General features: G+C 45.6%; 1 protein-coding gene across 3 annotated transcripts in view; it reads left to right on the top strand.

Annotated features, from left to right (window-relative positions):
• Positions 1 to 13,733, top strand: part of GOLIM4 (golgi integral membrane protein 4) — a 30,208-nt gene extending 16,475 nt beyond the window's left edge. Inside the window, exons 6-16 of one of the 3 annotated variants that reach the window (XM_048314501.1) lie at positions 40 to 122; positions 682 to 765; positions 3,867 to 4,034; positions 4,870 to 5,199; positions 6,413 to 6,639; positions 7,066 to 7,145; positions 7,733 to 7,845; positions 9,402 to 9,569; positions 9,982 to 10,050; positions 11,467 to 11,547; positions 11,873 to 13,733. In XM_048314501.1, the coding sequence (XP_048170458.1) occupies positions 40 to 122; positions 682 to 765; positions 3,867 to 4,034; positions 4,870 to 5,199; positions 6,413 to 6,639; positions 7,066 to 7,145; positions 7,733 to 7,845; positions 9,402 to 9,569; positions 9,982 to 10,050; positions 11,467 to 11,547; positions 11,873 to 12,034 (1,565 nt within the window). In that variant the 3' untranslated portion in view covers positions 12,035 to 13,733. The remainder of the gene's footprint in view (positions 1 to 39; positions 123 to 681; positions 766 to 3,866; positions 4,035 to 4,869; positions 5,200 to 6,412; positions 6,640 to 7,065; positions 7,146 to 7,732; positions 7,846 to 9,401; positions 9,570 to 9,981; positions 10,051 to 11,466; positions 11,548 to 11,872) is intronic. The other 2 variants (XM_048314502.1, XM_048314503.1) reach the window with 2 other exon arrangements.
• Positions 13,734 to 26,282: the final 12,549 nt, after the last annotated feature.

Below are 26,282 nucleotides of genomic sequence, written 5' to 3' on the forward strand. Positions count from 1 at the left end.
GCTTTAAACTTTGTATTTCTTTTCATTTCTTTTCAACAGAATCCCTGTATAACTTACAGGAGGAGAACAGGCAGCTGAGGAAAGCTCACCAAGACATTCACACCCAGCTACAGGATGTCAAGGTAGGCTTTGCACTGGGGAGAACTTTCAAGATCATTAGGAAATATTTTTTCCCAAGTTTTCCCAAGCCCGAAGCAGGCTGTGCTGAAGACTTGTAGTTTCTGTTATGTGAGCAAAAGGAGAGGAATAGGCTGAATTGGATGTGTCTTTGGCCACCTGCGTTTTAAGTACGTGCCCATTAAAAAAAAAAAAAAAATTGGTACAGATTACAATTGGGAATTTGGTTTTAGAAGTTCAGAATTGAGTTTTGGCAAAACTCAATGCCTAATTTTTTCAGCTCTGTTTTTTTTTTTTAATGTTCATCAACATCTACCCCTACTTCTAATTTTATTTTAGTTACACAAACCCTGGCCTCCAAACTACCTTCCCTGGTGTGCTCGCTTCCTCTGTCTGCTTAATATGCATTCCATGTGAGATAAATAAGTGCTGCCATTCCAGCTCAGGATTTTCTTTTCAAAATAAATTGAATTATCTTCCTAGTTCAAACCCCCCCCCAGGCTCCCTAACTGATCTTTAGAATGAACTTTGTGTGAAACGTGTGATGTTCTTCTTTTTGTGTAGCAACAGCATAAGAACTTACTGTCCCAGCACAACGAGCTTGTGGTGACATTGGAAGACCACAAGAGTGCACTAGCTGCTGCTCAGGTCAGAAGGAAAGCAGCTCCTGCGGGCTCTCAGCTTCCCAAATCCGTCTCTCCTGGCCCGGCTGGCTGCAGGGTGCTGCATGTGCCTTTGGCATGGGGATCCCAGCGGGAGCGCTGCCCTCGCAGCGAGTGCATGGCACGAGGGGCTGCTCCTCAGAGGCTGAACAGCTCCCAGGGTGGCCAGGGAGCAGAGCAGGCTGTGGGCCAGCCCAGCAGTGCATGTGTTCCTGAGGAAAGGGTCTCTCTGCTTCCCTGAGAGCTGTCAGTGCCTTTCTCTCTCTGTCCTCTCTGATGGAGCTGCTGTTAGCATCCCACACTCTGACCTTCACATTTATCTCTTACTCGGACCTGGATGCTGCTGTAAAATCTCTTCTTGTGTGTGGCTGGAGAGGTTGTGAGGCTTTCATGGAATTCCAGAGTGCTTTGGCTTGGAAGGGACCTTAAAGCCCATCCAGTGCCACCCCTGCCATGGGCAGGGACACCTCCCACTGTCCCAGGTTGCTCCAAGCTCCATCCATGCTGGCCTTGGACACTTCAGGGATCCAGGGGCAGCCACAGCTGCTCTAGGCAATACACATCAGTGCAGCAGCAGCAGAATATAAATAGAGATGTGTATGGAGGAATGAAAACTCCAGATGGAACTCAAGTTAGTTTTTAAAAAACCAGCAGCATTAAGTTTCTTAAATGTCACTTTCAAGTGAACTATCCACAGCACAAACTGTTGCAGGCTCAATCAGCTGTGCTGGTACAAGCTGTGGAGGCCACAGGGAATCTCAAAGTGGGAGTAATGCTGGAGCAGAGGAAGACTTTTGGTGAAAGATCAGAGGAAAAGGCAATGAGGCAGCGTGAAGTTATTTTTATTCCTGACTGGTTTTCTTCATTTAGGCATTTTCACAGTCCACAACATCATTAGCAGCATTAAAAGCATTGAAATTTTTTTTTTTCCCAGTTCTGCTGGTTGTGCCTGTCAAAAAATAGGGAAAGATCAGGATGATCCCTCATAGACCGAATATCTGAAGACTCATAATCTGCAGTACTAAACCACACTGGCAGCTAATTTTGAGCTCTTCCACCCCTGGCCAAGTTTGCTGTGTGGTGTGTGCTGATAAGATCTGAAATTCCACAAGGCCACATGGAAGGGCTGATTTAAGGTTCACTAAATCCAAAGAGAAGCTCCACACACTCCTGGCTTTGATTCAGGTCTTTAATTAGAGAACCTGTGTCACACAAAGCCTCTCTGTCTGCATCAGGGTGTGACATTTGTCCCGTGGAGACCCTCCAGAGAAGGGTCTTGCACATGCCTTAAGAACAGAAGGTATTTCACACTTTTGTGTAGTGCCTCCTGCAAACCAGCTGCAGAAAGTCCCCAAGGGATTCTTTCACAGCTCCATAAATGATCCCTCTATTTCTGGGTGTATTCTAGACATTGAATACCAGCAGTCAATACTGCACTAACCTGAGTCTTTAAAGCATTTTAGTCGTTGTGCTTTGCCACAGCCAGGCAGATTAATTCTATATTTTAATAAACCCTGTTTTCTGCCAGTATCAGCACCTTTGAAGCTGTGGCCTTGAATCAGAATGTTCAGTTTAGTGACTCAGCAGTAGAACAGTGTGTTGGAATTTTGATCTGGATGGGCACTGTTTAAATATCATGGAATGGTTTGGCTTGGAAGGGACCTTAAAGCTCATCTCATTCCACCCCCTGCCATGGGCCAGGGACACCTCCCACTATCCCAGGTTACTCAGAACCCCATCCAAACTGGCCTTGGACACTGCCAGGGATGGGGAGCTTACAATTTCTCTGGGCAGCCTGTGCCAGGGCCTCCCCACCCTTATAGTAAAGAATTTATTCTTAATATCAAATCTAAACCTTCCGTCCTTCAGCTTAAGGCCATTCCCCCTTGTCCTGTCACTCCATGCTCTTGTGGAAAGTCCCTCTCCAACCTTCTTGTAAATTCCCCTTTAAGCACTGGAAGGGGCTCTGAGGTCTCCCTGGAGCCTTCCCTTCTCCAGGTGAACTCCCCCCAGCTCTCCCAGCCTGGCTCCATAGCAAAGGAGCTTCACCCTTGGACCTTTCCATGGCCTCCTCTGGACTCATTCCAACATATCCCAGTGTGTCCATCTCTCACCGAGTGGAGACAAAAATGTCAGAGACCTGAGTATTAGCCTTATGTTCAGGAAATACTCCTTTTGCCCCGAAGTTTGTCCTCTCCAGCAGTTAATTGGGGGGCAGAAGCATCCCTCTGGAAAGACAGGAGTGATCACTGTGCACTCTGCTTTCCATTTAGGCCATTCTGTTTTCAGGGATGCCGCAGGCTCGTGGAGGTTCTTAAACACACCCATCCACCTGTCCACTGGAGCAGCCCAGAAACCCTCTCGTGGGGCACCTTTCATACCCCCTGCCCCTCCCAAAAAGTCCACTTTAATTGGAAATCTTCCTGCTGCAGAGCCAGGGATTGGGGTACCAACGCTACTGGATTTTCTGCAAAGCTTCTTGATCCTGATCTTGTAGAAAGTTAAACAGCAAATCAAATGACAACATTTTACTGTTGCATTTCAGGAAGACTTTAGAAATTTACATTTTCCTTCTATTTTTCTTTTTTTCCCTTCTTTTTTTCCCCTTGCTCTTCACCACTGTGACTTTCTTTGCCTCAGTTCCGTATGGTGGCTGTTGTCTTGTCTAACACCTGTCTAAATGTTGAGCACTTGGCATTTTCACAACATGTAGATGTACTTTAAAACTTCTGTTTCTGAAAGAGCTGCACTTCTTCCCACCAGCAAAGGAGAAGTTGTGCTCTCGACTTCCCTTGCTTTAGTCTGCCAGGAAAGCTGCATCATCCCCTTCTGACACTTCTCCTGCTTGGCATGAATAAAACAACTCCTCTTCTTTGTCCCACAGAGATGTTTTTAATACACTTTGTATGCATGTGCACTTTGAAAAGATCCCGATGGATCAGTGGAGAAAAAAAAAAATTATATTTTAAAAGCTCCCTTCTCCTCCCTGGAATATCAAGTTTTCTACCACGTGTCCTGCCAGCAACTTCACTCCAAGGTGATTGAGAAATGAATTTGGACACACTGTAATTAACCTGTTGGCTTTAGACTCAGGTGGAGGAATACAAACAGCTGAAGGACACGCTCAAAAAAATCCCAAGTTTCCAACAGCCGGAGAAGTTGGAAGGAGGGAATGAGCAGCCCGAGGCACGGGGCCCATCCCCACACAGCCACCTCCCGGAGCACCACGGAGCTGGGGCTGAGCAGCAGCAGGAGGTAAAAGGCTACAGACACCCCAGAAATGGTTCTTACTCACAGAAGGTGCTGAATGTCTCAGGAGTGTGTGTTTGACTGTGCACCTTTGTCAGTTTGGAGGAAAGTGGTGAGGAATGGTTTAATTGTTGAGTAGTAGGAAAATCTATTCATAATTAACTTTTTTTCACATGACTAAGCCAGTTTTAAGTGTCTTTATGTCAGCTGTTTTAAGAAGTTGCCCAAAATCTAAGTTTTTTGAATAAGAAATCTAAAATTTTAGCTATCTCAAGTGTTCCAGAAAGCTTTAACAAATTCTGAAGAAATTTTTATAAGGTTCCAGTGGCACATTGAAGTCAATGTATTTAAAATTGGCACACTAATGTTCAAGCAGAAAATGTGTAATCCAGGAGTTAAGAAAAACCAGTTGTGATTTTGTTTTACAAGAATTCTTGGCCAGCAGAACCTACAGGAAATAAAAATCACAGAATCATTTAGGTTGGAAAAGAACTTTAAGATCTTCGAGTCCAGCTGTGAACCAGTTCTGCCAAAGCCAGCACTAAACTGTGTCTCTAAAAATACAAGATTTGCTTTGTAGAATTGTAAGAGTTTTTGTTCCTCTTCAGACAAAACGAGGCTTATACTCTGTGATGTAACTGTACAACACCCTGTGTAGCTGTGCAGAGTCACAGACCAGGTAATGACACTGTTTGGCAGGAGTAGCTCATTCCAAAGCAGGCATTTGGCCCTCCTGACAACAGCTCCAGGCTGGGATAAAGGATCCAAGCCTGTCCTTGGCTCTCTTGAAACTGAAATCCATAATGTGTTGTACACACATAATCCTGTGTCTGTTTTGCAGAATGAGAAGCCAAGGGAGAGAGAAGAAATAAATACCCAGGAACAGGACAGGGCTGAGCCTTTCCACGTGCAGGGAAGGGCTCCTGAGGGCCACAATGCCAAGGAGCTGAACATCCAGGAGCAGCAGGAAGCTGGAGAGGATGAGGAGCAGCGGGCAGAGCAGATGGAAGAAGAACGCAAAAAGGAGCTCGAAGAGGAAGAAATGGAGCAGGCAGGGCAGCCTGAGCACCTGGAGGAGGAGCAGGACCAAGCCCCAGAAGAGCATGAATGGAAAAAGCAGGAACAAAAGGAAGAAGAAACCAACATGTTGGGTGATCACTTGCAGTCAGAGGTAGAGAGCTCTTTTCTAACTGATTAAATCTGCAGTTTAAATGGAGGCTTCTCTTATCATTGCTGGCCTTGTATTGCACTCACCTATTTCTAGGCAAAATCCATCTTTTATAGAAAGTTTGGGATTCAGAGCACTCACTGGTTTTAAGATAAAATTACTGCCATATTTATAGAAAATTTGGGATTCAAAGCACTTGGATGCAATAGGATTCAGGCTCAACTTGAGCACACTTGTACTGCAGTGCTGGCCAGATCTTAATGAACATTAATTCTGCTGATAAAAAGCAACAGATGGGGGGAAAAAAAAAAGAGCAGCAGACTGAATCCTGTCTCCCACTTTAAACCTGAGGCCCGGGGTAGCTGATGAAGAACTCAGCAGGTGAGAGGGAGGCTGGGATGGAGAACTGTCCTGCTTTGGTAATTTGATGCCTCTCAGCAAATTGCAGAGTGTTTCCTTGTCAGAGATACCTGCCTCCTGCAAACACACTGCCAGCTCAGTGCTCACTGTCACTTGACAGGGAATTTTAACTGCCAGACAAACATGACTGAAATAGCCAGGGGAAATCACAGTGCAGCTCTAAATAAAACCAGCAAATCCTGCATTTACATTCTAGATTGGATCTGCAGTGGAAAATGTATTTCACTGGTCTCACTTTAGGCTTTGTAAACACTTTCTGTCCTGGCAGATTAATTGTGTAACTCTGGTGGGATGAGAAGCTGTTGCTGAAGAGGTGGAGAGGTGCAGAGGGTCAGAACAGCAGCAATGGGTTAAGCTGTGAAACTGGAGTTAGTTTAAGTTATTGCTGAGTATAAAAAGATGTGCAGTGTCTCACTTAAGGCTAAAAGCAACTCCCACTGAGATTACCAGTTCAGTCAATGGAAACCTTTGCTGTCTTATCAGCCATCAAACCTCCTTTTACTGTGTAATATGTTGGGAGGTTTTATTATTATTTATAGGAAAATCATGGCTTTCCTCAGCCTACAATCTCCTCTTTCTTCCCCATGTCCTCCACAAACACCTCAACACTTCCAGTCTGTGTTCAAAAAAACATTTAAACTTTAAGCAGGGACAAAAAAACTTAAAAATAACTTCACTGTAATTTTGCCTATTGCATGGAGCACCTGCATTTTTTTCCCTCGGGACAGGTTTCTCTGTGCTTGTTTGTGATCACTGAAAGGATGATTAATGTGTGACTAACACACTTCTGTGACAGGTAACGCCAACAAAGAGACAGAAAGCAGCTTATGAGCAGCAGCTGGAGCAGCAGCACCTTGGAGCGCAGAGAGCAGAGGAGGCCAAGCAGCTCCAGCAGCACCAGGAATCCCTGCACCAGCAGAGGCTGCGAGGGCAGCTCCTGAGGCAGCAGCAGCTCCAGGAGAGAGAGCTCCAGCTGCAGAGACAGGCAGAGCAAGGGGAGAAACTCTACAAAAACCGCCTCAGGTTAAATTCTCCTTCCCGAGTTTGTCGTGCTCTGGCTTTTATGTTGTCAGCTCTGTTCTGCTCCCTTGTTCCTGAGGGCAGATTTCCAGGGGGTCCTGTTGGCTAATTCCTTGAAGAGCTGGAAGTTTGTTCCCTAAAATTCAGAGTCCTGACTTCACTCTTTGCCTGACCTGTATCCATCAGGACTGCAGACTCCACACAAAGACACACAAGCACAAAGTCACTGTAGCAGCACAGGAAAGGCTCTGTTCTGTCAAGCGTATTTCAGGAAAGGTGATGTGAGAAAATACCAGATAATAGAGCGTGAAACTGGGGCCTGCTCTGGCAGGTGCTGAGAGAGGCAGAGCTGCAGGTGGGGGGTTTGTTTACTGGAGCAGAAAACACACTTCTGAAGCTGAAATGATGTTTGGTGTTTAATGTTCTCAGCCAACAGGCTCGTTATGATAACATGGACCAGGACATTGTACAAGGGGAAGAAGAGCAAGGGATTCAGGAAGAGGAAGGAGGTAAGAGAGAAGTTCTGTCTCTGCCATGCTCAGGCTCCCTGTGTACTGCCTTGCATGGGAGACTTTAATATTCATTTCATATCCAGATTGGATTCAAGTGAAACATAAACTCGCAATTTAAAACCAGAAGCTCAAATAACCGTGGTTGAACTGACTGACTGAAATAGAGGAATTACCAAAGATCATATCCACATTCCTGAAAAGAAAAGTGTCCTTTTGACTGAGCTGTTATTACAGGGCTCTGTGGATGTTGGTTATGTTGCTGGCTCTGTGTATGGGTCTGTTTGATCTCTTTAAATTACAGAGTCATGGAATGGTTTGGGTTGGAAAGGACTCATCTCATTCCGCACCCCTGCCATGGACAGGGCCTACCTTCCACTAGCCCTGGCTGTTCAATGCCCCATCCAGCCTGGCCTGATCTTTGAATTTCTGTTTCCTATTAGGAGTAAATCAATTCTGTGAGCATGATCTGTTTAGGTAGAGGCTGCCCACTGCTAAAAGCACGTGTGGAACCTTGACTATAGGAGACTCTTAAAAGGATAACTCTAAACTGCTGTCATACAATAATCACCTAAAAAATTCCTCAGCTTATGAACATGACAACCAGCACCAGGATGAAGGTGAAGATGATGATCAGAATAATGCAAATGAACAGCAAGAAGCACAACATCAGGCAGAAAATCAGCAGGCTGATGAATCAGTGAGTATGAATTAAGATGCTAAGGGTTGCAGTGTTACTGAAGTGAGAATCCACAGGTCTTGTCTGACATAATTGCACCTTAGAGAAATGAGATAAGCAGAGGTCTGCTAGAAAGACAGGCTTGACAGTTGGAAACAACATCTAAGATCTATTTAAAGGTGTCCTTACTCATTTGGGAAGAAATAAAAGGAAAAAGCTTCCGTGTTGGAAGCAAGGTGCCTATTTCTACATTCCTTTTGATGCCCCTTCCTGGTCTTAAAATCAAGAGTCAGACACAGTTAGAAGGGAAAAGGGATTTTACTTTGGTATTTATTTTAAGGATCCTTAGGTGCACCACGTCCAGGTGGAATGCACCGAAATGCACACAGCAATGCACACCCCAGAAGATCTGGTGTAACATTATAGGTGTCACTAATTAGCAGATCTATCAAAAATTCCCCAATGAGAGGCTCGAATGAGCCCCCTCCCCAAGGAACCTTCCCCTGGCTGGCTCTATCTTAGTTTACAGAATGTGTTCTGGAGAGGACCTTGGGCTCTGGGGCACACTGATCCCTGGCTACGAAGCTTCTAAAATGTTGAGTCTCCCAGCTGAACAAACAAGTCCAAGAATGCAGGCAAAAAGCACTGAGAATACAGAAGTTGAAAAAAAGTTATAACAAGGGTATAAAAGAAAAGGCAAAAAATCTTCATGGCATCACTTTGATCTGTGCTTTCAGTGGAATAAAGGATTTGGTCTGAGCTGGGACTTACAGGTACATTTGACTTCAAAAAATACCAGCAGTGGCCAGGAAAAATGAGAGGGGATGGTATTTTTCATGCTGTCGTTAATTAAAGGCCAACTCAAGAGTCACTGTAACCAGCTGGAGTCAGTGCAGAGGTGTGAGGTTTTGAAGGAGGAAGTAGGTCAGCACTGAACTGAGCCCTCATATCGACTGCACAGAGATCTGGGGCAGGAGAATCACCCTGAGCCTTCCCCCAAAGCCCAGCTTACCTGGTGCTGTGAACATCAGGTGCATCTTCCTTACTCCCCTCCCCTTCAGCAATTTAAGGTGCACCGTGAGTATTTCTAAGTGATCTTTGACTTGTTGGCTATAAAGATATAAAACTGCTTTTACTGAATGATAAGCAGACAGAAAATGCTCCTTTTCTGCATGGCAAAGATGAAAAGTGAGTGTTCTCTTTTCTTGTAGACACAGCCAAGGTCAATAGAGCAGGACAGGCTGATACTGAAGGATCCCATTTGGAGATGTGAGCATTAAAGTCTTATCTTTGTTCACATGGCCTTATCAGGCACTGTCAGGTAGTCACTAAACATGAGTTGTTCAGCAGCCTCTGACAGAAGTGCTCAGATTCACTGTGGTTTTAGCAGACAGGTGCCTGCACCTCTGTCCCTGCTCACTGCTGAGGTACCTCAGTGACCCCTCATCCTGCAGAGATTCCAGCTGGTGCCAGTGGGGATGGAGCTGGCTCTGACAGCTCATGCTGCTGCTCCTTCAAGGGAAGTGCAGTTGGACCACGAGCTAAAAGTATTTAACACTCACTTCTGTAAATTTCAGAAGGCAGCCATGGAAGATGTGAATCCTGCTGATGACCCCAATAATCAGGGAGAAGATGAATTTGAAGAAGCTGGGCAAGAGAGAGAAGAAAACCTCCCTGATGAAAATGAAAAGCACAAGGAAACGGGTCAGAAACAAGGACATCCAGGAATGGAAGAGCACTTGGTGGTGGGTAAAGGCAAAGGAGGCACCTCTAGGGCCCCTTCAAGAGGTTAAAGCTGCACATTTCAACTGTGTTGGAGCTGTAAACTCCTCCAGGCAGAGAGAGTCTGTATTTTTATGGTATTGGTCTTTAATGGTGTGAATATTCCATTGTCTCCCTGCTTAGTATGGAAAATCTTGCTTTATTCTGTGAAGTGATTTTTCTCATATTCATCCTGCTATTCTTTAATTGAGGGCAATTTTAAATCACAGAGCTGGGCTCTCACTACTGCTAATGAATGCACTCAAACTTCTCCTGCCATTATTGTTACTTCAGCTTTACAGAGAGTTTTAGTTCCAGAACAAGAAGCTTTAATCTTTAGCCCTCTGGTTATTAGGCAAGCTCATAGAACTGAATTTTTATGTGATCTTTGTGCAGATGGCAGGAAATCCTGACCAGCAGGAGGATAATGTGGATGAGCAATACCAGGAAGAGGGAGAAGAGGAGGTAAGAACACAGACCTAGGGCAGGTGTAGGCTCAGGTAGCAGAGCACAGCTCCATTAACACTCAACCTTGGTATCTTTTAGAACTGCAGGATGAACCCAAATCACTTTGTCTGACTTTAACAAACCTGGGAAGTCTTTGCCATTACTCTACTGTCCCCTTCTGGATACACTCTGGGTTACTCATGCTCCTGTGCTGCAATCCATTAGTCTTCCATGCCACACAGCATTAATTGTGCAATAATTGAAAAGATTAAGCCTTTCACAACACAAGGAAAATTTCCTGGAAACCTCAAGGTCACAGAAAACCTCATTAATCTCTAATCACACACTGCAGTTCTGAGCAAACTGCTTCCTTGGCCACTTACTTACTCTTTAGCTCTGACTTTGATTTATCTGTGCTCCTCCTGAGCAATCCGAGCTGCAATTCGTGGGGTTGCTCAGGAAGCTGACAGAACATTGAGCTGGAGGAGAGAGGGAGGGAAGGGACTTTCTCCTTCATGTCATGCTCATCGTGCAGGCACCAGCCTGATCCACCCCACAGCCCCTCAGCAGTACCTGATCAATCCCTGTTTCTGCTTCCCACAAAATCCCTTTCAATAAAAGCCCTGGAACTGGCTGCTGTTGCTCCCTCATGGGGAACACTTTGGATTAGCTGGGATGCACTTAACATTCACCAGTGCAAAACACTGCTGCTTCCATCCAACCAGGCCACTGGGAACTGGGCAGAGCTGGCCTTTGGCAGCTGCTCTTTGGCTTACAGGAAACAATTTATCCACATCTCATAAAGGATGTGCCCACTGTGCTTACTGGAAGTAGGAAAGAGGCAGCAGGGATTGAGTGAGCAATTAAGAGAGACGTGAGATGCTGTAATGGGGATCAGTTTCTTTAGTAGGTTGACTCAAATATTACCCAGTGCTGTTCAGATCTTTCCCAAAGTGATGCTGGTGTGATGGATGCCTCTGGCCCAGCTCACAGGGCACTGCTCGAAGCAGATAAGCACAGCAGCACTTTACAAAAGGAAATCAAGTTTACTTCAAAACATTTCTCTTTCAAATTTGCACCTAACATGGGAATAGGGGCATGGAATTGAGGGATAGTGCTGACAGAACAGGAAGGAATGAGAGATCCAAAAGCTGAGCATCAGGGACACAGATTCAGCATGACCTGCTCTCTCCAAGGAAGCACTGAAGACATTGTGAGCATTGTATTTAAAAGTTAGATGCTCAGAAGTGACTTTCCTGATTGTTGGGTGGTTATGGTTCTTTTTATCCTCCTTTAACCTCTCCATGCTCTCTTCTCCCCTCTTTAGAATCTTCATTCTGTAAAAAACATCACTGTGAAAATGTGCCCTGTTATGCCACAGGCCACTCTTTAAAAGGCAATTAAACCACACAGAACATCTGTTGTGCCTTGTAGGTGCAGGAAGATCTGACTGAAGAGAAGAAGCGAGAGCTGGAGCACAATGCTGAGGAGCCCTATGGGGAAAACGAGGAAAATGTGAGTCCTGTGCAAGCCCAGGGCTCAGGACAGGATCAAACCCTGAGCACAACTGATCCTGGCACAGGGATGTGACATAGTAATGGTTCTAGATTGCTTTGGATCCTAAACCTCAACATTTCATGCTGTCCCAGCTTCCTTTTGCTCACCCTTCCATCTCCATGTCAGTTCTTGCTCCCTGGAGGCCTTGGAAAATCTTTTTTTTTCTGTTTCTGCCCATCAGCTCTCACAACTCCAGCTGAAAATCATTTCATTGCCCTAAAACAAGCTGTAAGGGAACTGGCACTGAATCTGTGTGTAAGTTTGTTTTGTTTTCCCCAATCAGGCAGATGAAAAGAATAACAGAGGGACAGACCAAGAGCAAGAAATGCAAGAAGACAACAACCAGAAAGAAATTCATGAAGAAAATTATGAGGAGGAAGAGGAGGAGGAGGAGGAGGAAGGCAGAGCTGTTGCAGCAAAAACTCGCAGACGAGGGGAGATGTAGTCCCCCCTTCATTTTTCCTTTGCCAGTACACAAATTCCTGTTGTAGTTTTTGTTTTTTTTTTTTTTACAAACCAACTTTTTTTAGGGTATTTAATTTCCAAAAAAAGCAACCAAAACTTGTGTTTTCCACTTTTTACTTTTCTATTAGATGCTCTCCTGTGTTTATATGAATCCAGTATTTTGATACTCTAGATTAGGATTTCTCTTCTATCCAGGCTGTACATAAACAGACATCCTCTAGGTTGAATTTTTTCTAACTCTGGGCACGGCTTAGAGAGGCCATTTTGGATCCACTTTCACCTTGTCCAGGTCTGACAGAATGTTTGGTGTCCTGTCAGGTACACTCAACACTGAAGGAATATTCCTAGTGCCTAAATCCAGTTGACTTCAGTCACTCCAGTTTGTTGTCTTCCATGGATTTATTCTGACCAAGGGCTGGCTATTCCTTGTAACCTCAAAGACAAGCACGGGCCGAGCTCCTTGCAGGACCAGGCCTTTTCTAGGTGCAGAACAGTTATAAAATATGCAAATTTTACAAGCCTTCAGAATGCAGCCAAGTTACCAGCTGTTAATTTTGGCAGCTGTTTAGATACGGTTCAATTATGCATTTATTTTAACGAGCATTCCCAGGTACTTCAGTTACAGCAGTACCTGGCTGCTCATGCAAATGGGGCTGTGCTGAGAGGAGCTGGGAGCTAAAAACCAATTTAGACTTGGAGCTCCATTATGCCAAATCAAAACACTACAGCTGTCACAGAGATGGAGATTTACAGCAGCAGCAATTTCCTTGTCCTGGTTAATACCTAGAATATTTGACCAGAACCACAATGATGTTGCCTCAGTGCCATGTTTCCTGGAGGGTGTGGTAGCTGAGCTGACACAGTTGGTGCAGGATGTTCAACTGAGGCCTTTACCTTCTTTTCCTTATTTATTAAAAAATACCTGCTGGAAGGATTTCTGTGTGCCCCAGGGTGAGACTCAGACTCGAGCCAGAGCCCACAGAAGTTGTTTAGGCCAGCAAACATCTCCAGCACTGCATGCTGAAACCTGAGGGGGGGGGTGGGGGGAATGACACAAAAATTGTGCCTTGGTGTGGGCTACTCTGAACATAATCCCAGTGCATGAATTATACAATATTTGTATTGGTACAGACACTAGTTATTTAATATATGGGAAAGGAGAATGGGAATCTGGATTTCCCAGGCTATGCCCCATTGCTGGAAATGAGGCACAGGGGAGCTCCCCATCAAAGGCTGTGTTAATATATAAAGGGAGAGGGAGTGGGGGTTTTTCCCTTTTTGTTTTTTTATAATGATGCATAGCAATGTTTTTAGTTCAATTTTTTATATGAATGTAATTTAATTCATTTTTCTACTAACTTGATTATATTATGTTTTATAGTTGGTTCCCATTCTTTGCAATTTTCCTAATTGTCCCAGATCCAGTGCTTATGTTTCATAGGAAGATTTTTGTCAGTGAGTATTTTGGGTTTTCTAGTTACCATAAATCAGATTTACCTTATGTATAAAAAAAAAAAAAGTTTACATGAGACTGTAAAATGTATTATATGTACATAATCTTCAGAATACAATTATTTTGGTAAATTGGCCTGTATTTTTAATGTCATGGTTGCAGTATTTAATTATTTGAGGCATAATAAAACTTGACTGCAGTCAATAAACCAGAATGTGGTTACTGATCTTTCACAAGCGTGAGGGTTTGTGTTGGTTTTCCTAATGATGTGCTTGGATTCCATTTGAATACAGGAAGCAGGGACAGGCAGGGGATGGGATGGAGCCGTGGCACCATTTTCAGGGATGTGGAATATTTTTGTTAATGGATATTCCCACCTCTGTGCCTGACAAGGGTCACTTAGTGCCACACCCAGGGGACCATGGGGTTGAGTTGAGCTGGTCCTCATTGCCCTACGATCCCTGGAATTCAGGGAATGCCAAATGCTTGGCTTTAATGAATTAATGAATTTAATAAATTTCTGTGACCTAAAAACCAAGTGGGGATGGGCCACAGCTCCAGCCCTGGAGCACAGGATGATCAGCACAGGGAACTGCTGTTTCCCAGCTCACAGAGTGTGATCCCAGCGTGGTGCTCTGGTTTAGGACTAACGAGAGTGGAAGTCGGAATTCAAAGGGAGAAGTTCTATCACTCTGGGATTCAGCAGTGCCGTCAGCATCCTGTGGCCAGGGCTGGGAGGCACTCATCAAAGTACTGGAGGCAGCTCAGGCAGCAGGGGGAGAGCACTGGGAAAACTCTGCTTGTGGAGAGAAGGTTCATGCTACAGACAGCTCGGGAGAGGAAACTCGTGGTGCCTTGCCTCAGAACACACACGTGGAAACACCCAGCAAGGCAGGAGCCCTCAGCCCCCACTGAAACACAAAAAACTCAGACCAGAACTAGTGTGTTCAGTCATTAATTAGTAATTGCAGCAATTAATTTAAAGGCTGCGATAGATTTTTGATCACATCTTTGAAAAGCCTCTCTGGTTCAGCCCCAGCTCGGGCACCACCAGAGAATCCTGCCTTACCAGAAGCTGAAAGGTCACTCAAGAGGATGGTAAGAGGTGCTCTAGCCATGAACAGGTGAAGAAATAACACAGTGCAAAAAATAAAATCCAGTGGGATTCATTCCATGGATCAGGGAATGCTGCAGAACCCGCCTCAGTGGGGCTGCTCCGTGTGGTGTTGCCATTAAAGGCAAACAGGGAAGGACCACAGCCCATAAATCCGTTTGTCACCGAAGCACAAACTCGGGGCTGACACGTTGATGCACTTCTGCTCAAGTTTCCACGGGAAGGAGCCGCAGGGCACTCCCTGCTAAAAACGACCTTCCCTCAGCTTTGTGAGTCTGAGCACGTAAAGTCAGTGTTTACAGAGCTCATGGAGCTGCTCACTCTGCTGCATCGGGAATAAATGCACAGACACAGCATCTGCAGGCTGAGGGCAGTGAGAAACCAAAGCTGTGCAGCCAGAGCAGGAGAAAAAGTTGCCCCTTGGTACATCTGACACAGCAGCAGCTCACAGACAGAGTTCCCTTCTTGCTGCTTCAAATGCAGCATTATTCATCATCATCACAACTGAAGAGAATAAAAAAGCCAAATAATTTTGCTGTATCTGCTAATAAAGTTTGGGGTTTTTTTCCTTAGAAGTTCAGCATATGATAGGGATCTATCAGCTCTGTTATGGTCAGGGACTCAGCTGATGAGAGGAACAACAGCTTTACTTGTTCCTGTGTGCTGCAACACGCCACAGAAAATCCACAGGCATTCTGGCATCAATAACTTATCCTTCCTTGAAACACAATCATTGGACTTTAATGCATATTTTGTTCTCAAACCATTTTAAGGAAGTGTTAAACCCCACTGCAGTGAGAGGTGCAGAGAGAAGCCAGCACAGGGATTTGGACAAGGGTTTTGAGAGGAAACCTCCAGATTGGACCCAAATTTAGCCCCAGAGTCCTGCTGAACTTTCTGATCACCATCACCAGTATAAAACTGGATCTTCTGCATGTTTTCAACCACACAGTAAATGGTTTTGTCAGGTCAAAACCCCATTTTTCCACAGAGTTTTGACCTGGGGTGATCTCTCACTGTTTTAGTCTCCATCCCTCATGTGTACAAGCCTTCCCTCGCCCCCCCCCCTCTGCTGCCAGCTGTGTTTCCTCAGCTCCACATCTGCATTTCCACCGACCAAATTTCTGCTCCATCGAAGTTTCAGACTTGGCAAAACTATCAGGACAATTTTTCCATCATAAATGCTCCATCTGTCAGCCACATACGTGACCACAGCACCTTGAAATGCCTGGAACACCCTCCTGGTGCCTTCAGAGCTGCAGAAGCAGCCCCTCCAGGGAATGCCCATCCCAGAGCTGACAGCCTGGAAAAGCTGCCATAGGATCAGAGAGCTGCCTTTAGTGCAGTTCTGAGGGTAGCTATGAGCTGAAGTAGATAAAAAGGTGAGCTTTGATGAAAGGTTAAATCTCCCAGGGACTTTTATCCACGGTCTTGTACCAAAAGAACAAAAAATAGTCATAGATGACATTTTGGAAGAGGAAGCATCCTTAATTAATGAACAGATGCTGCTGCTGGGTGCTCAGCAGAACAAAGTCGTCAGCTCTGTGAAAATGGGATTATGGAATTAACTCCCAGACTGTGTGGGATCCATTATCCCACTGGTGTCAGAGAGAAGGGCAAGACCTGCAGGGTCTTCCTGGCCTGTGGAAAAGCCAAGCTCAATCTTTCCCAGCAGAGGATGCAGAGGACCCCTGGAAAGCTGCAGCTGTGGTGAGGGGCCCAGGTCAGCCCTGTGCAGGACACTCCTGGCTGCAGGAGCCCAGAGCTGTTTGTGTACAGCAGACATTCCAGTGGAATTCCTGCATTTCAGGGAGCAAATTTTCCAGTCATTTGTTGGGACAGGTGAGAAATGTGACAGCTCCCATGCATGAAGCTGGGATGGTTTCATATATATATATACACATATATATATATGACATAGGTACAAATTGGAAGAAGAGAAATTCAGGCTGGTTATTAAAAGAAATTCTTTACCGTGAGGGTAGTTAGAAACTGGAACAGGTTTCCCAGGGGGGTTGTGGACTCCCCATCCCCAGCAGTGTCCAAGGCCAGGTTGGATAAGACCTTGAGCAACCTGGGGTAGTGGGAGATGTCCCTGCCCAGGACAGGGGTGGGATGAGCTTTAAGGTCTCTTCCAACCCAAACCATCCTGGAATTCTCCATCCATGAATACACAGATATACAGGAATCTGTATTAGAGGAAGTAATTTGTGCAGAATTCTATTTACCTGAGCCTTGGGCAAAAGCCTCTTGTGGATGAGCTCACTTTGGAGTTTCCAGACTCTCCTGCAACCCAAGACAGACCTTTATGAATATCTGCATCCCACTGACCTCTTTCCCTGATGAGCACAAGCATTATGTGGCACAGAAAAGCCAACGGCACTCCTCGGGCCGCCAAATGCTCTAGAAAACAAAGGCAAATTGGAAATGGAAATGGTTCCCCTCCCTGTTTTATGCCATGCCAGATGGCCACGTTAATGGATTGCTTTGCTCGTAAAATTAAGGGATGTGGTGCAATAATGAAAAATGTTGAGATGCTTCCAACCTCAAAATCAATATTTTGATGAGTTTTAAAATAAATTTGTTGAAAATAATGCTGTGATTTGAAGAAAGTCTTTGTAGAAGTGTTATAATTCACAGTGACAGATCAGCAAAGCCCCAATCCACGTTGTTCCTGAAGAGGCATTGAGATTTATTCTAGAGAAAGTTTAAAATTAGAATATTGGAAAAATTTTCAGCAGTTTCAAAATTGAGAAGTTACTCAGAATGGAGTTTCTCACTGGTGTTTTTGTACAGGGGTTCAGGAACCCAACCAGGAGATCTCCAAAGCCTAAAAACCTGAGTTCCTGGGGGTTATTTGAGGGCTCTGTTGCAAAGCAAGGGGTCTCAGTGCAAGGATGAGGAAAGAACAGGCCATAACTTTTATCCTGCTTCAGTTTCCACATTTATTTGGACTGTTCTGTAATTAGCAGCTCACCAGGTTATTCTGCATGGTGGTTCCACACTGTCAGACATCCCCCTCAAGGCTTCTCCTTGCAGCAAACATGGTTAAATTTGCAATTTACCTCTGTGCCTGCTGCATTCCCCACCCAAAGCTTCCTGTCAGATTGCCTCAAAGAAACCTCTGCTCTACTGCTGCCTAAATGCAACACAAAGGCCAGTTCCAGCCTTTCTTACCCTGTTTTATTCTCCCTATTCAGCATTCCTGCCCTCAGCAGTTGTTCTGGCTTTCCAGTGCTCCGTGTGGATCCCTGTGGATGTGTGCACTGACACCTCAGGTCTTCCCCTTACCACTAAAAACTGCTTTACTGAGCCTCTTGGACTGAAGCCTTTGCAGGGAACATCTCCACTAAATTAACCTCAGCTCCAAACCTGAGCTGCCCCTGTTCTGAGGGACCATCAGCATTACAGGAATTACAATCAGTGTCGTGAGGAGAGAACGAAGGAGGCATTTCCATCTTGCTGGGTAGCAAAGGTTTCACAGCTCCAGCTATTAAACCTTCCAGTGTGGAAAAAGAAGAGGAGATTATTTGACATTCCTCTGTATCTCAGGAAACTGCTAAAGATTCATGAATATTTCAAAGTGCCCTGGCTTTCCAGAAAGGTGCCTTAAATCTCTTTGGTGTACAACAGCTGTGATGTTTTTCATTCCAGGTACAGCATCACAGCTTAAGCTCTAGCTTGGGTTGCTGGTAGTTTAAGCAGCTGAGGACAAAAAATTAAATAAAAATCAATATTTTTTCCCTTAGAGGGTAATCCCACAACTGCTAATTCTGTTGGCCATTAACCTGGTCTGTGATTTGCTCATCCTGCATCACCTCTTCCTGTTCCCAGGCAGCTGGGCTTTGCTAAAGGTGCCTCCTCTGGAAAGCAGCATTCACATCAAGTAAAAGTACAGAGTCAGCTTCCAGTTTTGTTGCCTTGCCTCCATAAAGCTGCGTTTTTCCTTCTGACAGTGTTTTCTTGGGGTAATTGTGCTCAGAGCCAAAGGGGCTGCCACTGGGGCAGATTCCAGGGGACCTGCAGAAGTTCCCTGCCTGTTTGTGCTGACTGATCCCTCAGCCACCCATTGACCCCCTCTGCTGTGGGCAGTGGGGTTTGGAGCATCCTCCCTGCCTCCAAAGCCCACAGATTTCATCCCAGGCAAGGAAAACACAGAAAAACAAGAAATTGAGGCTTCGGGCCTCACAGGAAGGGCTTGGTTTGTTTGGTTCCTTCTGGATAGGGAGGGAAAGGCCACCCTCATTTTGTGTTATCAGTCTCACACTCAATAACTGAGCTGCCAGCGAGCAAGGCACATCCATCTTCTGGAGGGCAGGACATCCATCCCACTGTCAGGGTGGAAAATGGCAACCTTTGAGTGAATTTTCCCCATTCCTCACAAGATTTGGGCCTATTTGGGAATAGGCACGGCACCAATGCAAATGGATTGCTGGATCATCCCTTTGTATGCAGACCATTTAAATGTGCTCAAAAAGCAGCAGCTCACTCCCTTCCTGGCTCTCCCCAACAGGCAGCAGACACTGACAGGCCAAGAAATGCAATACCTAATAAGAGGATTAAGTAGAGAGGAATTCTGTTTAATATTGCATTAGCAATGGCAGATCCCTCCCCTGCCCGTTCCAGCTCCCTCACAGGATACAATGTCCACGCTTGTAAGGGAAGCTTATTGACATCTGATCAGTCAATAAATCTGTTCTTGTTTTTTAATGACCCCGAGAGCTGTTTCCACACGCTCACATCATCTTACCAACAATTTACCCTCATAAATTAATTATTTCCTTGAGGGCCTTTTAAACCCTACCACCTGTTTTAGCTCCTTTGCAACAATTCTCATCTAATTGTAAATCAAGGCTCGGTGCAGAGCAGGATTGAACATCACCAGCCCAAACAGAGCTGGGCAGAACCAGTAACAGAGAGGCAGAGACACAGGGCTCCTCCTGGGCACAAAAACTCCAACACAAACTGGAGCAAAAACATTCTCAAAGGATCCAGGAGTCAGGACAGCAGGCTGATCAGAGGGATGGAGCATCTCTGCTATGAGGAAAGGCTGGGAGAACTGGGGTTGTTCAGCCTGGAAAAGAGTTTGGGCTGACCTAATTGTGACCTGAAGGGAGCTACGAGAAGGATGGAGAGAGACTATTTAGGAGGGACTGGATTGACAGGACAAAGGGAATGACAGAGAGCAGGGTTAGATGGGATATTGGAAGGGAATCTCCCCTGTGAGGGTGGGCAGGCCCTGGCACAGGGTCCCAGAGAAGCTGCAGCTGCCCCTGGATCCCTGGCAGTGCCCAAGGCCAGGCTGGACATTGGGGCTTGGAGCAGCCTGGGACAGTGGGAGGTGCCCCTGCCATGGCAGGGGAAAGGCTGGAACCAGATGATCTTTAAGATCCCTTCTAACCCAAACTATTCTGTGATTCTACAACTTAGAGTAAGTGGGTTTGAGTCCCTTGTGGCTAAATCCTGCACAGGACATTTGCAATAATTTTCCCTTCTGGCTGTGTAAACAGGGAGGACAGATCTCTGTTATCATACAAGGACTTGATCAATAAGAATGTATTAAAGATACATACATAGGTGTATTAAAGCATCTATGCCATGCTAATGTCTCCCATTTAAATACTATAAAAGCTCAGTGGGCTCTTGGCTGAGCCATTAAGTGAACGATAGGCAAATTGGAAATGTCCAAGAAAAAAGGAGCAGAATTACACTCTGCTATGAAACACCAGGCAGCTCCCATAAAAATCAATGGCACTGCATAGCAATAAATTGCTGGGGAGATGAGCTTTATTTCATGGCTCATAAGTGAACATGAATCTCTAACAACCTGTCAGCCCTGACAGCTGTGCCTCTGCAAGGAACTGGATTTTTGGGAGCTGCCTCCATCCCCTGGACCTGCTCCTGTGGGCAGCACTGCTTTCCCAGCACAGCCACTCCTCCAACAGGGAGAATCAGCCAGAAGGGATATGCCCACAAGGTGTTCAGGGCACTCTGAGGTCACAGAAAGCCTCTCGAGCCTCACAGGGCTCATCCCACTGAGATCCACAGTGCTGCTGGAGTGACTGACTGTGCAAACACTGCTCTAAAACGTTGGGTTTGTTGCTGTGTGTTCTGCTCTCTAAGCACCTTCTGCTTCAGACAGACAAGTTATTCCCTAATAACACTGTGGCTGCACCTTAAAGAAGAAGGGACAGAGAGAGGAAGCAACCTGCCTGAACACTGACACAAAAACCTGTGACAAGGCTACAGAAGGAAACGGGAGAAGGGTTTCCACATACCTTGAAATTTTGTCCTGATCCAGGCCTGACCAGAGCAGGAAGCTGCAGTGTTTGCTAGCTGGGTTTCTGGCAGGGAAATTGCTCACACATGGCAGTCATCAAATCAGATTGGCAGCAACTGTGGTGCTACAAAACTCATCACGGGAGGAATGGACACAGATTTCAGAGATGGACTTTGGTGATTGTGCTGTGCCTGCGTGTGAGGGCACTGCAGGTTAAAAAGCAGGATGTCCTGCAAACAGGAGCAGCTTTGCTCCTCCCTGAGCTCACTGGCAGAACCTTTCCCCAGCCTTGTATGTCAGAAACACAGCAAGTGCCAATGAGTGATCTCCTTTTGGATTTCCATACGCAGAACTTGCTTTGATGCTGGCTGGGCACTTGGGGAGCACAGCACCAGCTCCAGAGTCAACAACAGGAGCCAGCAGGGGATTGCACAAATCAGCACTCTGTGGCCTTACCCAGAGATGAAGGTCTATGGGAACAACAGCTAAAAATCAAATAAGTGACAAAAATCCCTGAGGTTATGAAAAAAAAGCAAACTCAGATGCAACCACTGCCCCTTTCTTCATCACACACCTTTTTATCTGACAGTGAAAAGCAGGAACTGCCAAAACACAGCCTAAAAAAACTTTATTTTCCCTCAAGCCAGGCTCTTCCCCTTATCCTCTCCCCAGACTCTGCACTTGCCTTCAGATCCCCCTTCGGGCTGCCAATTTCCTCACACAACACATGCCAGGCAGGCACTTCCAGCTCTCTCAGCCTCATCTTTCAACTATTTTCCTTTTCCATAGTGTTTTTGTTCCCCTGATGATTTTTTATTATTCTCCAAAAGGTGCTGGAATCTGTTTTCCCAACTACTCCAGCGCAATAAATTATCAGGAATTAAATTAGCTATCAAAGGGCTAATAGACTTGTTCCTCCAGGGGCTAAATTAGTTATATCAAACTTTATCTGATAGGAGGAAGGTTTAAAAGTGTATTCTTCCAACAGGTTTTAGTCCTCATTATACACTCTGAAGCCTAACAACAGCAGCCACTCAAGGGACCACAAGAATCAGCTGCTCAGCACAGATGGCCTTGAACTAAAGGTCAAAGAAAAGAGCATGAAAACTGTGGAAATACTTTAAAACCATTCCTGCAGACAGTGGTTGCTGGCTGGAGTTACCTTTGTGGAGAGGTTTCACTGCCTTTGAAATGCTTCCTCAGTGTTACTCGTGCAATTTCATTGTACAAGAATTTTGTTGCTGCTGTTGTTTGGCTTTGCTTTGTGTTTCAAGCAGGATTTCTGGTATCTCTCTAGCAAAATATATTTGCTTCATTGTGAAAGGATTAGGAGCTGAGACACTGTGTAATGTTAAAGCAGCATAGACTCTCCATCATACAAGAAAAACTTAACAACAAAACCCTCAAAAACTGATGATGAGAACTATTTTCCTCTGTATATAACAGCCTGATCCCCACTGGCAGCTGAGGGGATGAAAAAGCTGTGCTGGACATTATTCCATCTGGGAAAAGTGCTGGCTAAATACCTGTTGCATAAAGCCCCCTTCTGTTTGTGACCTGGTACCTGAGCAAAGCAGAGTCTGGCACTCCTGGGACATTACAGCTGCTCCCAATGCCAGCCCTGCACTCACCCCAGGCATTTCCAGCACAGCCCTTAGGCCAGAGGGGACATGCAAACAGATCCTCGGTGTAACAGGCACTGATCCGCAAACACTGGTGACATCCAGCAGTTTCTGGGGAAACCTGGGCACCTTTGGGGTGCAGCATCTCCCCTTCCCTGGGCGAGGCCGGTCCAGGTGGCCTCCAGAAGGATCCATTCCAACCTGAACTGTCCCAGGAGGTGATGTCCATCCTTTCTGTCCATAGGTCAGCACTGAATTACCCCAACCTGAGCACCACAATAAATGCCAGCAACAAGATCCACCTGGGAGAGGAGCTCAGCCCCAGCTGCCTTTGGCAGCAAGAGGTGATGCCTGATTACAGGACAGGCAGCACCTGGGGCCTCTCGGTAACAGCCCCCCAAACCAGGGAGTGAAAATATTGATAGGGCTTCATCTGAAGGTGAAATTAAAGGTGGAAAATGTGAATTTCATAATTCTTAGGAAGAAATGGTTAGACAGTGCTCAGCAGAAACAGCCTGTGAGAGACACGTGGGGTGCTCTTGATGCCATGAAGATTTTTTGCCTTTTCTTTTGTACCCTTGTTATAACTTTTTTACAACTTCTGTATTCTCAGTGCTTTTTGCCTGCATTCTTGGACTTGTTTGTTCAGCTGAGAGAGTCAACATTTCAGAAGCTTCGTAGCCAGGGATCAGTGTGCCCCAGACCCCAAGGTCCTCTCCAGAACACATTCTGCAAACCAAGATAGAACCATCCAGGGGAAGGCTCCTTGGGGAGGGGGCCTCACTCGAGCCTCTCATTGGGGAATTTTTGATAGATCTGCTAATTAGTGACACCTATAATGTTACACCAGATCTTCTGGGGTGTGCATTGCTGTGTGCATTTCGGTGCATTCCACCTGGACGTGGTGCACCTAAAGATCCTTAAAATAAATACCAAAGTAAAATCCCTTTTCCCTTCTAACTGTGTCTGACTCTTGATTTTAAGACCAGGAAGAGGCATCATTCTGAGTGTACCCAGCCCCACAGAGGGTTTTGGGAGCTGAATCTCTCTCCTCAGAAACAGCACACTGGAACTCTAAAAGAGATCTTTAACATCAACATCTAGGCAATTCTAAGGGGCTCCATAATAAGGGGATGTTACCCTTTTAGAAATCCTATGAAATGGAATTCTTTGAGGCCTGCAGGAAGTGCTGGAGAATAATTTGCACAACCCAAAAAATTAGCACAAAGAGGAAAAAAGGCACTTTAAAGCCAAGACCTAGTGCCAGCTCCCTCAGGTGGGCTCTTTCAGGCATGCTGGGTACAACTTTCAGCAAAAACTCAACAACCAAGAGACCCAGAATGGCTTAAGGAAGAAAGAGTGGCAAATTGCAGCTGGTTATTATTGTCAAAAAGTTCAGTGTTTTTCTGTGAAATCTGTGTTTCTTTTGGCTGTGGTTCATTCCACTGAATAAAACCCGTTTTTTCTCCAAGTCATTTGAACTTTTGGCAGCTGCACTTCAGTTCATTGGCCAGGGTTTTGTGGCTGCTCTGCTCTCCCCAGTTCTCATTGTTGGATAGTTCATGTCATATTATCTCACCCGAGACAAAATGAATGGCTGTGACAGTTCCCAGTGCTCAGACAGACATCTATCAAATAGATAAGCCCCTAATTCTGTGAATATCTTCTCTCTCAGTCAATGGGTTTTGTTCTAACAGGATTATACAGCAAAATGAAGGAAAGGAGACTCCAGGAAGCAGCTAAAATTAGTACTGAGGGAGTTGCAAAGCCCCGTGGTTCAGAGTGAGCCTTGTCCCAGCCGGTGACAGCAGCCTTGCCCTTCACCTCTAGGAAAGGACAAGTGCTGAGGATATCTGGGAAGTGATTCCTCCTGTCTGGAATTGCACCTTGGCTCTCCTGCAAGCAGCACAGAGGCCATGCAGCCCCACTGAAATTAAAGGACTCCAAGTAAATGAGGACAACAATTTGTTTTAAAGAAAGAGATGAATTACAACTTAATTAAAACAACATAAGGAGGCTGGAGGAGGAATTCAGATGAGTCCTAAGGGAGCTCCACAGGCCTTGCAGAAAGAAGCCATTCAGACACCATACATCAAGAGCACAGGAATTCCATTAGTTATTCCCGGGAGGCACGACTCTCCTCAGGTACAGGCTTCACAAAGACACCTTCTCCCCACAGCACACAGAATTCACTCACTCCACAGTCAGTTTGTATTAGAAACAAAAAGGGATGGAGATTGGATGGGAACTCAGCAGAAACAGCTCCTGGGAGATTTCAAGTGGCAGCAGACAGAACAAGATGTGCCACTTACACAAAGGCACCCCTGACCCCCAGCCCAGCACCAGGGGGAAAACCCAGCACAGTGTCCATGCTGGAAGCAGACAGAGCTCCTGGAAAAGTGGATAACAGCAAGGACAGTGTGAACCTTCAGCAGTATAGAGAGTCTTTAAAGAACTTGGTTAGCAGCTGCTTTTCAACAGCAAAGTCACATTCAGTAATTAATAACCTGAAGATTACAGCCTACAAAAAGTGAGTAATGATCTGCTTACCTTGTTCTGCATCTCTCCTACAAGGAAAGGCTGAGAGAATTGTGTTTGTGCAGGCTGGAAAAGAAAAGGCTTTGGGGTGACCTAACTGGGGCCTTCCAGTACCCGAAGGGAGCTGCAAGGAAGATGGAGAGGGACTTTGGGCAAAGCCCTGGGGTGACAGGACAAGGAGGGCTGGATTCCAACTAAAAGAGAGCAGGTTTGGGTTAGGTGTTAGGAGGAAGTGAAGGTGGTGAGGCTGCCAGAGAAGTTGTGGACTCCCCATCCCTGAAAATGTTCCAGGCCAGGTTGGACGCAGTGAGCTGGGACAGTGGAAGGTGTCCCTGCCCATGGCTGTGGGGTGGAACTGGATGAGCTTTAAGGTCTGTCCCAACCCAGGCCACTCTATGATTCCATGATTCCCTGTCCCCAGATAGTGCTGTGCAGGACTTTGCAGAGCCACACAATTGTGCTGGAACCTGGACAAACCTGGATACGTTTCTTCAGGTAAACTGCTCCCTCCAGGCCCTGCCCGAGCTCATGAGCGCTGCATCCAGCACCAAAACTGCTTCAGACATCCAGGCATGGCACTGAATCGGAATGTGAAGATCCAGAACTTACAGGCAGATTTAGGGCAGGTTTAATTATGGCTTCTTCAGTAACTGTCAGACATCTGTGATGTAAATAAACCTAGCTAGAATAAATGGGATTATATCTGCAGGGAATGTAATCCTGGATTTATTCTGGCACGTTCAAGCTGACAAGTATTAGGCACCAAATATAATAATTAGGCACTGTGATACTATGAGGATTTTGGTTCAGGGTGCTTGAGTGTGACACTGTCACAGTAAAAACTTGGGACATTTTAGTCTCATCTTTGTGGTATGGGACATGACAAACACTTTGAGCACTCCCCTCTGTAGAATTAACATTATATTCCCTCTTCTCCTCAGGCATTCATCCACCCTTTGGAGCTTCAGCTCTGATTCTATTGTTGTATTTGCTGCAATGCTTAAAGGAAGATAATAAAATAAAACAAAATAGCAGAGGAGAGCAAACTGCAGATACTTTGAGTGGGAGCCAGTGGTAAAACGCTGAATTGAGTGTACCAGAAATGCAGCAGGGTTGAGCAACCTGTTCTTTGTCTTTTAGATTCCAAATGTTCTCCAGGCTGAACACATTGCTGTAGAATGTGCCCTGCTTTAGGCATCTGTCCTCACACAGAATTCTGCT

Source organism: Corvus hawaiiensis, chromosome 10 (assembly GCF_020740725.1).
Source record: "Corvus hawaiiensis isolate bCorHaw1 chromosome 10, bCorHaw1.pri.cur, whole genome shotgun sequence".
NCBI lineage: Eukaryota > Metazoa > Chordata > Aves > Passeriformes > Corvidae > Corvus > Corvus hawaiiensis.